This window comes from Nomascus leucogenys, chromosome 21 (assembly GCF_006542625.1).
Source record: "Nomascus leucogenys isolate Asia chromosome 21, Asia_NLE_v1, whole genome shotgun sequence".
Lineage (NCBI taxonomy): Eukaryota > Metazoa > Chordata > Mammalia > Primates > Hylobatidae > Nomascus > Nomascus leucogenys.
Genome location: NC_044401.1, coordinates 69441070 through 69458915, shown reverse-complemented (window position 1 = coordinate 69458915; position 17846 = coordinate 69441070). Strand labels below are relative to the sequence as shown.

General features: G+C 40.4%; 1 protein-coding gene across 8 annotated transcripts in view; it reads right to left on the bottom strand.

The window, feature by feature from the left end:
- The window catches only part of FOXP1 (forkhead box P1), a 177612-nt gene that overhangs the window by 10825 nt on the left and 148941 nt on the right, over positions 1–17846 (bottom strand). For 6 of the 8 annotated variants that reach the window (XM_030802010.1, XM_030802009.1, XM_030802007.1 and 3 more), the window contains 6 exons: positions 12196–12397; positions 12011–12090; positions 11311–11412; positions 7006–7127; positions 5194–5263; positions 455–621 (listed from right to left, as the gene is read on the bottom strand). In XM_030802010.1, the coding sequence (XP_030657870.1) occupies positions 455–621; positions 5194–5263; positions 7006–7127; positions 11311–11412; positions 12011–12090; positions 12196–12397 (743 nt within the window). The remainder of the gene's footprint in view (positions 1–454; positions 622–5193; positions 5264–7005; positions 7128–11310; positions 11413–12010; positions 12091–12195; positions 12398–17846) is intronic. The other 2 variants (XM_030802008.1, XM_030802006.1) reach the window with 1 other exon arrangement.

Here is a 17846-nt window from a genome sequence, read left to right as displayed (position 1 = left end):
CATCATTAATGGTCGGTAATAATGCTGTGGCGTCGTGTTCGTGGTTAACCTTATCGCATCACCAAGTAAACAAGCATCTTTCTCTCTCGGCTAGGTTCAACATGCCCGAAAGTTGCACAAACTGCAAACTTATTCATAGGAATGCATATTAATTTGAGGAGGAAAAAGTAGTGTGGCTTAAATAATGGCCTGAGATGTGATAAAGCAGAGGAAAAAAAGCAAACCTGCTTCTCATTTTATTGCTGTGAATTGCTTTTATGGGAAAGTTAGCAAATAGTCCTTTTATGCACTAACCAAGCTGAACATTTCTTGAAGTACAAACTTCTAGCTTGGCTCTGGGAAACCAGAAATTACAGAGAAGGTATACAAAGCCCAGAGAAAGGGCTGTCTCCCTCTGTGTACCTAGGGAGACTAGGGTCTGAAAGCAAAGAGCTTTTGCGTGGACAATACTCACACGGCTTGCATAGGAGATCTGCCTGGACTGCTGTCACTCTCGTTGCTGTTGGTATGCTCCATTGCCCCGTTCAGCTCTTCCCGTATTGCGCTGGCTAAGTTGCCCAGAGTGGGATTTCCCATGGAAGCGGTAGTGTATAGAGGTATACTATTCTCAGCCATTGATGCCTGTCATCAACCAAGAGAAAATGTATGAAGACACAGGGTATGTAAGACAAGGAAACTACTGATTATGGGTGTACTCGATAATCTTCAGTTTGAGTTAATTGTAGCATGGCTGGCAAATACAAGTTTCTAAGAGGTGTTGAAAGATTTTGCTTTAAAAACGACTCGTGGCACCTGTCCCAAGCTTGGTTTTGAAGAGCTAACTGGGGGCCAGGGGGGCACCAAAGTGCCTGTGGGTAGGAAGGACTCAGTTTGGTCCGGCTTGGTAGTCACATGGTGTAGACAGGCTTTCCAATATGAGGTTTATGTCGGATGCGTTTTTAAGAGGAGCTGAATATTTCCAGATCACAGTGAAATATAATGGAATTTTTATTTCTTTATCCATTTTGATGACTCCAGTATTGGATATTAGAGATTTTGATGAGATTATTCTGGCCGCACCGCTCAACCTTATGAGAACTTCCATAAACGTTTACCTCTTAGATCCTATAGAAAAGGAAGAGATTATAGAATTGGAATCAATTTTTTATCTCCTCCCATCATTTCTGTTTTAATGATTTTTGAATCTGTTTAGTGCAGTTGGAGATAACTGGTTGAAGGAAACACCACGTAATGTTTCAGAGTCCGACCAATTGCCTAGGATTTTAGGACTAAAGAACTCTGGCAAAAGGAAGCTCTAACTCATATTTATTTTTGGTGCCTGAGTACATCAATATTAAAGGTTACAAAGTTACTCCACGTGAGTGTCAGCAAAAAAGAAGAAATCCTAAACTTAGGACAGGTAGGATATTATTCACTTCCTGTCAGTCATACTGCATTTGAATAAAAGGGACACCAAGTCTGAAATGCAGACACGAGTAACTAACAAACATATACCACTGGACTAAAGTGCCCATATTTGTTTCATCCGGGTGGTGATTACGACCCATTTACTTTTCATTTTATTAAAGAGGACACTTTCAAAAACTGGCAGCTGTAATTAAACCAAGATTTATCACAACTGTCCCCTTGCAGACTAGACTATGCCTGCTTTTCCATCCTAATGAGAAAAAAAGTACAATCACAAGATGATCTGGCATAGTGACTTCCACTGGCCAGTCATACAAGAGTCCAAACTATTCTAGAAATCCTGGCTCTAGAAAGAAAGTAAAAGCCAAAAGAGTGCAAAGCTGGGCTGCAGAAGTCTGTCTGGCTAGTATGACAATCGCAGCCTCACTCAGTGTACAAACCCCACAGCCAGGGCTTTCTAAGTACAAGCCCTGTGTTAGAAGTCCTGTGCACACTCACCAAACACAGCATTGGATAATGGACTATATCAAAGCTCCGCCCTATGTAAGGCCACAGCTTTTCCTTCCCTCTACTTGTAAATGTGTAGAGCTGCCTTCTTTTAAAAAGTAGGGGGAAAATCCTGTTATTATTTCCAAATGTGGTGAACTCATTTTGATGAACAGCAAATCTGAACATTCCACACTCTCCTACAGTGTGTCAAATAATTTGCATCAAGTACTTTTTCCAACAGCTCTTTTATAATTGCAATAAAGCCGTTTTTCTTTTCGTTTCTTTTTCTTTTGGCAGAGCAGTTGCCAGAACTACTATTATTTGTTTGTTTTTTGCAAACTCCAGTTGGACGAGCATCTTAACTACTTTTATCTGAGACAACAGTGGTCACACCTCTCTCAGTCACAGAAATTCTGCCAAGCATCTTTCCACTGGAAATACCATAAGATAAGCTCTCAGAAGACAGTTTCACTATTCCAAGGTCAGAATGTGGCAAAAGTGGGGCTGCTGCTAGCTTGATTATTTCAGCAGCTTCCCTGGTCAAAAATTGTGAAGACAAAATTGAAATGATGACATGAACATGCTCACTGGGATGAGTCTGTCATCCTCTAGAGAAGGCAACCTTCTTGGGATGAGTATTTATTCTCTTTGGCTCTCAAAGTATTCTAGGTCAAGGCCATTGCTGATTGGGATTGGATCATAGAACAGGGGCTGAGACCCAACAGCCACAGTAGTGAAAGGCATACAAAGGCAAGCACTTATACTGATCCCTGGGTTCTCAGACAAGAACGATGTAAGTGACGAAAACCAGCCTTGTCCCTTGAAACAGAGAGATCCCAGTGCCTGATCCGCAACAGAGCTTCTTGAACACACTCTCTGTTGAGCAAGTGATCAGAGCAACCCACCCAAGGTTAGAGAAATTTTCACTAACTAACTGCTTATGCCTAACAAAGGGTTTTTTTTTTTTTTTTTTTTTGGTAGTTGATGTCCACTTAGAAGCAGGTGTGTTACGAAAAAGGACTTAATTATATAAACGGTCCTTGCACAGCATGTGGTTTCATATCAAGCTGGCACCTCTGCCAAAAAATGAAGTTGCTTAAGTAATGGTGCAGAAGTCCATAAGCACCCTCGCTCCTGGAACATTAACCACTCTGAGATCCTCAGGGGAAAGGCAGTCTATAAATACGAAGCTTTACGGTTACCCTTAGTTACTTCACTTTTCAGAGCATAATGCAATCTGTCCCAAGTCCCATGTTTTATTTCTGTAGTGGATTCTGCTGTCCTATTTTATATATTGTATATCATGCATTATGTTGCTCTAGTAATTTTTTTGAAGATATTGTTCCACTATTATTTTTACTTGTCTTGAAAAATGGAAATAGGCGGTAATGGAAAGGAAGGCCTGCTGGCAGAATCTTTATTTAATTTGCACAGTAGAAAGTTGTCTTATGTGTCTGTCTACTGATCAGGGATCCAAACTCGTAGAACAGAGGGAAACAATCCACTTCTCAAATCATGAATTTATATCAATTTATTCCCCTTGCCTCATTATGGACGGAAAGTGTTCTGGGAAGACGGCAGGACAGTTTTGGGCTACTGAAGAAGATGCCAAAAACAAATGTTCAGAGATGAAACCTGAACAGTTCTGTAATGACAAAGCATACTAATTGAAATTAGTCACATAGTTAAGAGAATTCAGAGGATGGAGGATCACTTTTTTTTTTTTTGCCTTTCCGGCTCATGAATATAAAATGTGCTTGTAATCTTAATACTATTCCAGATAGAGCAGCCTTTAAATTCACACTTCACAAGACTCCAGGGAAAATAAGTTACTAATGAATGGTATTTACAGTGGCAGCATCGAAGCATGCTTTCATTTACTCTTCTAAAGTTACTGTGTAAACTACAAGTAATTAAAAGAAACGCAGAAAGTAGTTTCTCCTATTAAATCTGGTTCAGGCTAAAAATAAATAAATATAATTACTGAAATGCTAAGGCCAGTGAATCTGCCTCTAAACTGAAACTGCGTAAATGGCCTATCATCAATTCCCAGGAGCCTTAAGACTATTCTGGGCCTGTAGGATAGAGAGTCGTGCTCGATAAATATCTGTTTAATGCAGAGCAAGACCCAGGGCTCCTGTCAGTATCTCCTCCTTCCTCATCCTGTTCCCATCATGCTAAAGGTCTCAACTGTTTTTTCATTATTGTTCCTTTTTAGACTTTTGTTTCTCTCTTTGTGCCCTCACCCCAAGAAATGTTGGTATTTGCTCATGTATTATGGTCCTTTGGAAGGACACAAAACATTGTAGTATCTCAGAACCAATCTAGGGGTGACACAGCCCCCGTTGAGAACGTATGCTGCAGAGGACTGCAATGGTATTGGATGACAAATGTCAGATTTATCTATAACAGTCTGGGTAGGGGCAAAAACAAATAGCACCACTGGCCAAAAGGCTACTGCTTACTTATGAACTCTTGAGGGGGACTTGACTTGACTTGAGTACTACACCCAGGTACTTTAATGAAGTGACACTGGAGTAGCCTTCATTTAAGAACTGAAATGTGCAATATGTAAAAAGTTTGCTAGAAGCTGGGCTGCCTCAGGTAGCTCCTTTGTGGGTGGTAATCTAGCTCCTGCTCAAAACCCGCGTCTTCATCACCTGGTACCATTGGTGATGTAACAAGTACTTGGTTTGTCAGTAGGAAATAAATACTCCGTGTGATTATTATGTAATCTTGAACAATCTGCAGGAAAACTAAAGAGTTTTCTTAAACGCCTCTATTGTTGAAACAGACATGGTTTACTTTCATAAAGTGAACCAGACCCCAGATCCTCCCCACCCCAGACAAAAGCCAAGATGCTCAAGTCGACTTTAAAAGAAGAAGAAGAAATACAAAGCCCTGCTTTCTCTTTAAACCCGTGAACAATAGGAGGTCATGTGACGCAGTGGCCTATCATCCAGCACATTAATAGCTGTGCTAGAGTAATTACACTTGTGGTATTTTTGCCTCAAGTGAAATTCTGAAATAAGAGGATGGAAATTATGATACTGCTGATAAATATTAATAAGTGAACTTTTAATTTTTTTGCCACAATATTCAAAATGCTAAGCATCCCGCTAATGCTGAAGCAGCCCGATGTGTTTGCCTCCAGGGAATACGATGCTTTGTGCACTTAAGAAAAAAGTTTAACGGAATTAAAATTTAATATCTAATTAGAGCAAGGCTAATATATTTTGAAATGAGTAGGGGAGACCTGTGCCTCTGCTGCATATTCGGGACGGCCATTAATCTTACCTGTAAAGCTGCATTGAGAGGTGTGCAGTAGGCGTGGCTGCTCTGCATGTTTTTAATAAGGGAAGGGTTACTGTGTAAGAAAAAGATAAAAACTCAAAGTTAAACACAGTTGACTCCTCAGTTCCTAGCTAAGTTTTGTTTTAAGCTTGCTGGTGTCCTTCCAAATCAGCAATTTCCCCCACTAACAAAACCCAGGAAAAGTCAGGCTTTCTCCCTGTCACTGATTTGCAGGGCGGGTGTGTGTGCACACCTCTGGGGTTTGACTTCTCTATTCAAGGAAACTAGGTGTAAAATTCTGGCTTAGGTAATAACAGGCTTGGGTCCTCCCTCCAGAGACCTCTCTGCAGATTTTTAGGAGGTAGCCTGACTCCAGACTCCAACAGGAAGGCAGCAGCCTAGGAGGTCGTGCTGGGAAAGGCAGTGAGCTCACAGCAGGGGCTGCTGGGCACGAGCAGAGAGAATCTTGGCTCCTAAGCATCTTCGAGATTTGAACTCTACAGTGACTGCTAGAGGGATGGCAGGAAGGCTTTTAAGGAAGGTCTACAAGGCACGTTTATTGCCAACAGGCGATGGAGAGTAGGGTATGCCAGGGGAGGGTCGTTCCTAAATAAGGGGATGTCTTAGCCAAATCGGGGAGGGTCTGAGAATATCTGCTGCCATCTCCATTCACGGACCAAAGGAAACCAACATACTGTTGTCAGAAAATCTCCAGCCTCGTAAGGATAAAAATATTAAAAAATTACATAGGGCATACTGAGGGAAAAGGGTGGCTTCCAGTAGGCAGTTACCTACATTTATCAGTGGCCTTTAAAGGAAGTACATGCAATATGACCTATTTCTTTCCTATGCTTGGAACATTTTAATCATTCACTTCATTACGTTTATATTATTACAGTGAGTGAACAAATAAGAAATCTACCCCAATAGTATACACACATTTTAACTAACCAAAAAATTCCCATTTTACTTGGGGCGGGGAGAGGGGGGATTATGGGTTAAGCACAAGTATTTAGTTCTAGGGTCCCCGTAAGCTGCCGAATCAAAATACAACGAATATTTGCATTAAAGACGTCAAAAAAGCATTATTCAAGGCACTGGTGTTCCAAAGAGAAACGAGAGCAATACATGTACAAATCACACAATTTAGTTTCGTTGCAGAAAGCTGTGGCACTGCTATTGGTGAAATGCAAAACTACATGGGATGAGTCAACCATGCAAAGCCAAAGCAACAGCAGAAAAAAAAAACAAAAGCAAGTAAAGGCTCTTACTGTGCGACAAGCTCGTCAAAGTTTTCATCGGGGCAGTATTTGCGAGGACGGCCTCGTTGAATATGGCGGCCACGTTTAAACTCTTCATCATCAACTGTCCAAAAGGACCCAAACTCATCCTCTACTCTGATAAAGCACTTATGCAGTGAGAGGTTGGTGCGAATGGCACCCTGGGATAGGAGCAGCAGCAAAGGAGATGGAGTGGCAACAAAAGGAGACGGGGTTGGGGGCAGAACAGACATCCAATACAGGGAACAGGAAAAAGAAAATAAAATGCAATAAGCATAAGCAAATGGTTTGTGAGGGTTAATATGCATTGCCACCTAAAAGCTACTAGCATGTGATGCAACAAAGACCAGCAAGCAGGGCAGGGGGACTGGTGGGTATACAAAACAGGAGGGATGAAATGCTTTTTTGCTTCCCTTAACTGAGACAACGTGAAACCGGTTCTTTGGTCTAACACCATCTAGCAGCCAAAGCCTCTACGTTATACTTGTTAGCACAATCCAAGCTAAGCTAAGAAGTTCAAACATGGTGGACGTACCCACTGATCTTTTGTGGCCTTCGTTTTTGGAATTCTACTTCATCCACTGTCCATACTGCCCCTTTAACGTTTTCTACTCGCACAAAACACTTGTGAAGACTAAGATTATGACGCACTGCATTCTGCAGCAAGTATAAAAGAGAGAACATTTACATTTTCTATAAGAAAAGACTCCAAAAACAGCAGTAAATTCAGCCTAACAGTCCACATTTGTAAAACCATCCCCAAAAGCTGTAGCTACCACCCCCGTGGAGGACCTTCTCATGGTTAAGGATGTCTTTTCCAAAAGCAAAAATAAACCAAAATTATACATTAATTGTACTTTGGCATTTTCGTCTAGTCTCTGGTAATAACTAACCCGAAGAAATATTTTTTAATATGTATACAAGCCCAAAATAGGTTCCAGAGTACAAATCTGAAAATGTTACGGTGGCTTCAAAACAAGAACACATGCAAAGTATAAAACTGCCCTTTTTAAGCCCACCTACCTCCCATAAAAAGGGGGTATTTTTTTCAAACCATGAAAGAGGAACACTTGGTTAATATCGCTACATACAGTTTTGTTCTTGATGGTGTCTGGCTTTTAAAACTTCCACAGGTCTTATGAAGAATCCTAAAGTGGATTTTACCGTTGAGAGTATGGCCTTGTGTAGTCAAAGGATCGGGGGGTGGTGATGAATGGACCCCTCAAGAGATCAGTAGCTATCATCATGTGATGTCTTACCTTCCAGAATATGAGAGTTGGCCCTAACTATGGGAAAGTATTTTAACTGAGTAAATGCCAAAGGGACACGAGTGGAACTCTCAACGGCAAAATGACTATATTCCTACAGTTGATGGTTTCTACAGACATATCTTGTTTATGGTTAAAAGTCCTTTCTGGCCATTCCTAAGCTGAGACCCTTAACATCGATAATTTATCAAAAAGGAGGATCTCAACTCAAGGGTGAAAAGCTTTTAATATCTCATCTTTCCTTTGGGTTTCAGAAGAATCCCCAACCCTTACTGGGTACAGTAACAAGCAAGGCTTCATTTCTTTAGTCCTGCCTGGTTAAACTTACGGATCCAGACACAACGCTGGACATGAAGACATTCTGAAGAGATTGAGGTCATTTACTTAAAATTTTCTTCTTATTCAGAATACGTAGATGACTCAATTGGGGCTTGAGAAGTTGATATATACATCACACTGGGTAAAGTCCTCACTCAATTCCAGCAACACTGCTACTGCACAAGCATTTTGCACCCCCCCCCCCAGCCCCCCGCAACATCCCATTCTGCCACCTGGAGTATTTCCTTCCTGAATTATCCTTAATGGTGGTGAATCTTGATACTCTGAGAGGTGCTTCAGTTTTTGGACAATCACAATTGGTGGCTGTGAGGATTCAAGCTACATAATAATTTTTCTTTTCTGATATGGAATATTTTGAAGATAATGAGACAAGTTTTAATGCATGGTGTGATGAATTGCTTGAAAGGACAATTCACAGGATAAATTCCCAAAGAGCTTTTGAGTCATGTCAGCATAACTGAGGTAAGTTCAAGATACCCAGGTGACTATCAAAGGATACTCCTGATTCAAAAAAATTGGAAGGATTTGCTTAAAAATAAAAATCTCTTAACTGAAAACATTTGGCATGTCATATACTTGATAGGACAATTTTCTCTGCATATAAACTGCCGTCTAGTCTAAGTAAGCAGTTTTTTTTTTTTCTTTTTTTAACTAGGTCTTGCTCTGTTGCCTGATTGGAGTGCAGTGGTTCAATTACGGCTCACTGAAGCCTTGTATTCCTGGGCTCAAGCGAACCACCTGCCTTAGCTTCCTGAGTAGTTGGGACTAGAGACATGTGTCACCACAACCAGCTAATTTAAAAAATTTTTTGTAGAGATGGGGTCTTGCTATGTTGCCCAGGCTGATCTTGAACTCCTGGGCTCAAGTGATCCTCCAGCCTCCTAAAGTGCTGGGATTACAGGCAGGAGCCACTGCATTTGGCTGCATTTTAAAAAATATATTGTCCAAAGGCATACAATAGAAGGTCTACTGTTATCTACTGGAACAAAATTGAGGTGGTATAAATAAACGGACGAAGCCAATTTCCTTTAAAAATCCAGACAGGGCATGACACATGTAAGAAATATAACTTGAAAAGAAGTCAACATTGCTTCTAATCCTAATCACTGCTTGACGCTTTAAAATAAGTATCAAAATGTACAGAACTGAAAGGTCTTAAAGCTACTTTTGACAAAATACTTTCTGTAGATCAGGTTGAGCAATATAACCATGTGAGTAAACACACAAAGCCAAAACTTCAGTTCTGTTTTCCAAAACTGCACATCTAGGCAGAAAGCAACGAGAAGTCAAGAGTTTTCAAAAAAAGATGCGTAAGCTCTTTTCAGTCATAACTTTAACTGGGCATGTCATCTTTTGTCTAAGATCATGGTACAAACAAGGACTCGTAGAGAAAATTATATGTATTTATAAGTCACTAAGTACTTCATCTAAGGTTGTTTATATTAATGACACTTTTTCCTGCAGTTTGCAAAATGAAAAAGTTCAATCTGAAGATCTAAGCTTAAATATTATATTCACAACTGGTAATTATTTTTAAATTTCATTTCTATTTATAAAAGGCAATCTGAAGAAAATGTCTGCCTCATGCTTCGACTTCCTAAATTTTTTAAAGCATTCATGGCTAAAGATCCTTTTATATTTTATCTCTCAAGGCAGGCTGGGTAAGAGGCAAAGGGGGTAAGATTTTGAACATAGGTTCCCTTCAGTGCCCATGTGTCTTAATGGAAATGAAAGGATAATTTGGGCCATAATATTCACAGCTCTGTAAAGTTGATGAATTAATTCTATGGTTATATTCGTTTTCTTTTAAAATGCGAATTTATCAGGAACTTAACAGAGGAAATGTATTTTTCTGTTTTTTGCTTTGGTTTTCCTCCAGTATAAAATTAAGGAATTAGCAAGGAAGGCGTTTATTTCAAGCAAAGGAAGTTTTCCTTGTGTCCTTTAACACATCCCTATCATATTTAGATTAATGGCATGTAAAAACAGCCTCAAATGTTTGCTATCACATGTCTCTAAACGTTTTCGATTTCGGGGATTACAAGAATTCCAGGTAGTAAAAAATGCAAAAATACAAATGACGGAGTGTACCTGTCCCCTTCTATAAGCAAGAATATGAGACACCAAGAAATCGAAAATGGGAAAGTCCAAAAATATGGGAGGGCTCAATCTAATACAAGGGAATAAATACCAGTGGAGTCTCTGAACCAGCTGCTGACCTGGGAATGAGGTAAGCTATATAGGACCCCAAGCACTGCTGGGGGCATCCAATAAAGAGCTATGCAATTTGACCTGCTTTTACAGCAAATAGTATTATAATGAAGTTCTAAATCTACTTTTCTTCCTTAGTGTATCTATGAGGGACAATCTCCTTTTTTTTTGAGACAGGGTCTTGCTCTGTTGCCCAGGCTGGAGTGCAGTGGCATGAACAGGGCTCACTGCATCCTCAACCTCCCTGCCTCAAGCAATTGTCCCACCTCTGCCTCTGGAGTAGCTGTGACCACAGGTGCATGCCACCAGGCCTGGCTAATTTATTTAATTTTTTTTGTAGAGAGAGGGTCTTGCTGTGTTGCCCAGGCTGGTCTCAAACTCCTGAGCTCAAGTGATCCTCTTGCCTCAGCCTCCCAAAGTGCTGGGATTATAGGCATGAGCCACTGTGCCTGGCAGACAATCTCTTGACTTAAAACCGAAAAAATAAAAACAAAAACCCCTTAATAATACATTGTGTTCCCCATTAATAACTCCTACAAACAGTGCTAGTGCTTGGATTGCACAGCTTTCTCTACTAATTGGGTTAATGAGCTCTTTATCCAACCATTGAAGGCTGTGTCAAGTTTGGTCATTTCTCCAGGTTCCATCTCTGGAGATACATCTCTGCAAATATCGGTTGTGGTTGAAGACCTAACGGCATGAGGCTTGTCCAAGTAATATGGCAACCTCCACTTCTGGGTGACGGTGTTGTCTCCTTTTCTCTACATATTCCAACCAGAGAGAGAGCATTTTACTGGCTGGCCCCTCCACACTGCTGATGCTGGTTTAATGGGGGTCTTCCATCAGAGCATTTCAACCACAATGGCACTATTTTCCCAATCAAATACACCTAGAGATTGGACACTTTAAGAGTATCAAAACAATAAAAATGTAGCTTCCTTATAGCACAACTGCATTTTATCAGAAACAGACTGTTCTATGAACGTCAAGATCCAAGAATAAACAGGCCTGAGAAAGCTTACCTTCCACGTGGCCGCGTTGCGTCGGAAGTAAGCAAACATTCGTGTGAACCAGTTATAGATTTCATTTAGTGTTAGCTGCTTTTCTGGAGATTCGAGAATGGCCTGTGAAGCAAAATGTAACAGAAGATAATTTATGACCAAATCAGCAGAGTCGTCATTACACAGTTCTCGAAAATATAAAATCACTGTGATTCAGCGCTAAATCCTGAGAAAGGTTTTACAAAATGATCTAAGATTAATGGTTGTATTTAACAGTTCAATAGCAAAATTCAAAATGGAATTATCTAATTGTTTTGAGTTTTTATTTCTGTTTCTGTACAGAAATATTAATTTATTAGTCATTCATAAAGCAGAATCAAAGAGAAATGCAAAACATTTCACTAGCTGATTAAAGCTCAGTAATTATTTAGAGCTCAGATTAATTCTAGGGATCAGAGATTACTGTAGCTTGTGATAATTGACTTGCCATCTTTAAACAGGCTCATTTTCACTGTTGTGTGAAATGAATTTCCTAATAATCACATCGTATTGTAATACTTAATCAAAAGCAATTATGTTATATATTGCAGTTTTAAAAAACCTTATAGGAAAGGTTTCAGCATGCTTGCATACTAAATGGTTTTAAATCTGCTTCATCAATATATATCCATGTACACATACACCTTCTGATAGAACTCCATATACTGTGTTATTTACTTACCTGCCTAATTAAAGATGCATATGTAAATGGTGGTCTAACTTCTGCGTTCTTATAAAATTCTTGGTTCTGCGCAATATCTGCTGAATAAGAATCATTGTCCTATTAATTATCACTTTTTAAAAACGGGCTGGTCTACAAGAATTGCAGATTACAACTCTACATGAGGCAAAAGGTGGAGTATCTACCTGACGAAATGGGCACGTTGTATTTGTCTGAGTACCGCCTGCGGATGGGTCCCACCGTGTGCATGCTGGTGGTGGTGATGACAGAGGGGCCTTGGGTGACGGGAGTCAGGGGGGCGGTTGGGGTCGTTGGAGTATGAGGTAAGCTCTGTGGAGAAGCCTCTGATGCGGACTTGGAGAGAGTGACACTTGATACCAGATTCAACTGTAAGGAGAAAAACAACGTCTTAGAAGACCTTCAGAAAAACGGAGCAACCCAGGAACCACATCCAGCAGGAGGAACACAGAGGATGCATAGGCACCGCTCTCCCTCTACGTACATGATATGTTTACCATGAACCCAAACACAAGGTGAGTCCTGCGTGAATTCACTTAGGATGTAGTGTAAGATATCTCTGGCAGCGGTCTCTTTTCCAAAGGCTGCTACATGGGTGTTTACAGGCTCAAAAAGGGGTTACCTACCTGAGTGAGTCTGAGAAAGCCTGAGTCAAGACATTTATTTCATGGTGATGTCTCACCTATAGGCTTTAATCACCCATCAGGCCTTGTCAACCTCAAAGAGGGAGAGAAGTCCTTAGCAATACCAGTGAAGCTGAGTATTTCAGGTGACACCAGTTGGGATACGCTGGTGTAGATCTGAAGTGTCCAGCAGAATTTCTGCAATATGCTAGCACAAACCAAGAGCTGTTTTTACTTGCTTTTTATGAAAATTAAGCTTTAATAAATGGAAAGAGCCCCATGTGGCTAGTAGCTACCATACTGGACAGCCCAGAAAGAGCCTACTGAGCTCCCTCATGCAGCTTGGTGGATGACGAGAACTCCTGCAAATATGTGTGGCCTAATACTCATATAAAACACAATGGGCCTGACCCCACAAGCTGTCATTTGTTTCTATCGATCAGTTGGCAGAAAATAATCCTTAAAAGCATTATGAGTAACCTTTATTAAATCTATCAAATATAGGCTTGGGAGCTGTTAATTTTTTTATTGTGACATTCTTTTATAGAATATGGGAGATCTGGAACTGAGGTTTTTGATTTTTTTCCTTCAAGTTTTGAATGTTCTATAAAATGGGAAATAATCTGCTTCAACTTGGAAATGAATATTACTTATTTGAAGTAGAAGAGAATAAAATAGGCCAGGCATGGTGGCTCACACCTGTAATCCCAGCACCTTGGGAGGCTGAGGCGGGAGGATCGCTTGAGTCCAGGAGTTTGAAACCAGGCTGGACAACATGGTGAAACTCTGTCTCTATTAACACGCACACACACACAAATTAGCCACGTGTGGTGGCACAGGCCTGTAGTCCCAGCTACCTAGGAGGCTGAGGTGGGAGGATAGCTTGAGCCTGGGAGGCAGAGGGTGCAGTGAGCTGAGATCACACCACTGCATTCCAGCCTGGGTGATAGAGTGAGACTCTATCTCAAAAAAAAAAAAAAAAAAATGAAACAGTGCTCATTAATTTTTTTCTATTTATCTTTCTTACCTTCACCTTAAAGTACTGTTCTTACAAATACTGAAAGGGAGAACCCTTTCCCAAAATTTGTTGCAACAGAAACATTATTTTACGTCTGGCAACGCTGAAGAATTTGGCTGTTTTCAGCGTGTGTATTACTGTTTATATGCTATCTCAGATACACGGACGCACCCTAAAATCCAAGAAACTTCAGCGAAGTAGGCTTACTTGGTAATATTTTCTCAAACCAGATTTCAAATCACTTACCGTAGTAAGTCTATTTCACCAAGTCTAATTCACCATTGCTACAGTCAGTCTTAAGTACAAGGCAGTATTTGTGGAAGGTATTAAAAATGAGATTCCTCTGAGATCATAATCAAAGAACTTATTAAAAGAGAGTTCCAATATGTTGGGAAGACTCGACCTTTACTCATACTCTAGTAAAAAAAAAAAAAAAAAAGGAGGGGGGGAGGGGCCATGAGAATCCTCTCTAATATGTTTCAGGAGAGTTTCATAAAACAATGAATCTGAAGAAAAGAAAGATCAAATATCATGAAGAAATACTAATGGAAAAATGTAAACATGCTGCCTCGGTGAGCGAGAGCCAATGCCCGCGAAGAGCAAGCTATGGAGATGGCACTGCCCTTACAAATGCCCCAGCAAGCTGAGCAGATGCCATGAGCGGGTTTTTCTCTATAATGCTGGAAACCTGGCTTTCTGACACACATTTGCAAACTAAGTGTGAACAGTTCAGAGTAGCAGCTGCAGGATGGGGCAGAGCTGAGAAGCCAAGGGGGGAAGAGTTGGGGCTGACCTCTTTTTCACCTCGGGCCTTAATCACTGACCAAGTCCAGGAACAGTACGTATAAGCATCAGCCCAGGCAAAGGGTCAAGGAAATTAGTGCATGAAAGGCTAATGCTCATAAATATACAGCTTTTATAATTCAGACGCTGCTAAGCCTAAGAATCTCAGAGCGCCTTGGAAACTCAAGGGTAACATTTGTAAAAATCATGTTTTAAACCACCTGCCACTGTGTGGTCTCCTTTAATTCTCAGACCACCACTAATATCTGAGATGTTATTACTCATACTTTACAGACAAGCAAACTGAGGCGTGGAGAGATTAAATAATTTGCCCATATTCCCAACCCAGACCCAAAGTCACTTGTATGATTCTAGACCCTTCGTATAATCATCTTATGCCTAGTTAACAGGAAAAATGAACACTAACCAGTTTCATTTTTCTGTATGCTCATTTTTGGAAAAGATTCCGTGCACAGCGTATTATCCCTGCTTATGCATGACATTCAACACATGTAACTGAGCAAATACAAGGCAGTTAGTCCTACGATGACAAAAACAGGAATAAAACAGCTAATCGCTGCCCTTGAAGCGCTTACCATCAAACAAATACGTCAGTCAAAGGGCAAAGGTACACAGTAACCGTTACAAAGCAGTTCTGGGACTGACTATACTTCTTGGCTTCTCTTTTCAGTGTAAGAACTTTTCCCTAAACCCTGTGGCTTTCGGAAAGATGCAATGAAAATTACAAACACAAATGTCCTTCATGCATGCTCCCTTCCACTTTTGGGAGGAAGACCACCAAGTTAACTGAGTTCCGGTTTCATTGTCAGAAAGCAAAACTCAGCAAGTGCAAGCCCATCTTTCTGGGTGTTCACAGCTAAGAAGAATAGACAAATCCCACAGTAAAATGTCATCAAATGCCGAAAGGATGTGAGTCTTGTAGCTATTACCAAGATCTCACCACTAGGACTCTTTCTACCAAAAAAAAAAAGCAACAGCGAAAAATAAAATCCCTCCAAGTTAGCACAATCCACAAAGGAAGAGATGAAGGTAGAATTTTCTGGAGGCTTTTGAACATTAGCAAGTGGGAATAAACACTGAGCCAGAACAGAGCAGAGAGGGGGCTTACCAGGCTTGACAAATGACACCGTGATTCACACCCACTGCTGGGCTGTCTCTAATAAGCCACAGAGGAAGCAGCCAATCTCAGCTAATTACCAGATAAAAATGTATTGTGAGGATTCTAATTAGGAGACGCTGATGGAGGTGATCTAATGATTAAATGCTGCATTCGACTGACCCCACCATCAATGTTGCAGTGGTGCAAGATGTCACTGGAATATTTTGTAGAAACAGTAATTTTATTTCGAGGAGGGGAACCAGTAATATTTGTAATGATGGCTATGAGGTAAACTAATTAAAAGACAGTTCCTAGAGGAAGAGGGTGGCTGAGAGCAGCTGTGGCCATTCCAAAACCAAGTGCCAAGTCTCAATAGAGGAGCTGCAGTCAAGTGGAAAATTTCTGCCTGACCTCTGCCCTTGCTATTAATTTGCAGGAAAACTAATGACACATATACATATTCCCACAAAATTGTTCTAATTGCTAATTTGCCAAAGGAGCCCAGATTCCAAATTAAACATGACTGTAGCCTGTGAGGGAGGGAAGAAGAAAAAGCTGTACGCTCCAAACACAGGGTGCCTTGCCACACAAAATCATTTGAAGGCTGAACCAACAAGTTAATGAAATGTCAACCTTGTCAACTGGTACAGAAGTTTCTTAACTTTTAAACTTCTGTTTGATGATCACATGCTTATCTTGAGGAGAAACCATCTTCGAAAGGGAAGGTTGAGAGAGAGAGAAAAAAAATGGAGAAGAAAGATTGAAAATAGGCTCTGTGTTCAAACCAAACCTGCTCTTTTAATTAAGGCCTCTTTGAAAAAAGAGTGCCCGCCCCAAAAAAAATTAATTACAGACTTAGAACAGAAGAGCAAATGGGGAATGGTGTGGGTTTTTGCCGTAATCTTGAAATATTCATCTTAATTGTAAACTATACAATCTTAATGTAATCATCAATTAGAAATGAAAGCATATGTGCTTTGTGTTTCTGATTGCAGTTCAGGTTTTAAAAGATAATTTTTTCTGGGGCATGGAGCAGGAAGGGAATGGACTGGGAGGGTTTCTTTTCCTGATGGAAAGCCTATTTTTCTTATTGTGTTCATTTTCTATTTAAAAGAAGTTGCTATGTTTAGAAAAGTCAGTAACTCTGATATTTTCTACATGGCAAGTTTCCATCATGTGATGATTTCAGCAAAGATAATCTCTTTGAAACTCTGGCCAAAAGTTAAATTCTTATGTCATTTAAAATTGCTGTAGGGTTTTATTTTTTAAATTTATTTGTACTCTCAGGCATCAGCTTTTCTTTCAGCCATCGAAACTATTCAAACTTGGTGGGCTACCCACTATTCTGCTTAGTCCTGTTTTTTTTTTTAATTGATCTTTAGTTTTTAACAGTCATCTCCCCTCCTGTTTAAAGATGATGAGTCACTCACATTAAAAAAATAAACTGCTGATGTAAATCCCTGACAGAAACAGACTTGTAAGTATTCCCACAAGAACTCATTTTTATTTTTGTTTGTGCTCTTGCCTCACATGAAAACAGATTCTGAGAACAAAAGACAAACCTGAAACCCAAACACCAAGGGACACAACTGCGTAGTAGGGACTTTCGGGCTCACAGAACTTGTTTTTCTGCTCTTGGTTTTACTGGCCTGAGCCAGCTCAAGTCCTGCTTTAACTGCATGGCAGTGTCACTTCTGGGCATGAACCACTGAGTTCAGAGACGGCCTTTCTGAGGCTGGAGGGACGTTACCAGGCCATGTGGAGGGCAGGACAGTGGGTGGCAGCCTTTGCTACAAGCCTTTCCTTTCCTTTACCATCTCAGCCTGGCCCTGTTTTAGAGACGCGTACTCGTGGAAGGCAATGACTTAGAAGGTGGTGGTACTGGCAGGGATACTAAAAGCAAAAACAAAAAAATTCTAGTTGAAAGGCTGGGGGGGAGGCACTTAATGAAAAACAGCATATAAAACAGCTTTTGTGTATTGTGCCTAAGAATCCCTTTTTATGACTGCTTAATAGTATTTCTCCAACTCTAAAGCAAGGACCCAGGCAGCCCAAATGATCCTTGAAGAGTTAAAACACCCTTTTTTTTTCGGGGGGCACTTTGTTTTTATAGGAGCTAAAAACTCTTTCAAAACAGTCCTAATGGCTATGGTTAGAGGAAAAGAAAATGTATAAAAATGAAAATCTAATACTGTACGTCATTCCAAAGATCCAAGTTCCTGTAAGTGCTTTATAAGATTTTCGTCGAGAAGGATATACCACCTACACCGTAAT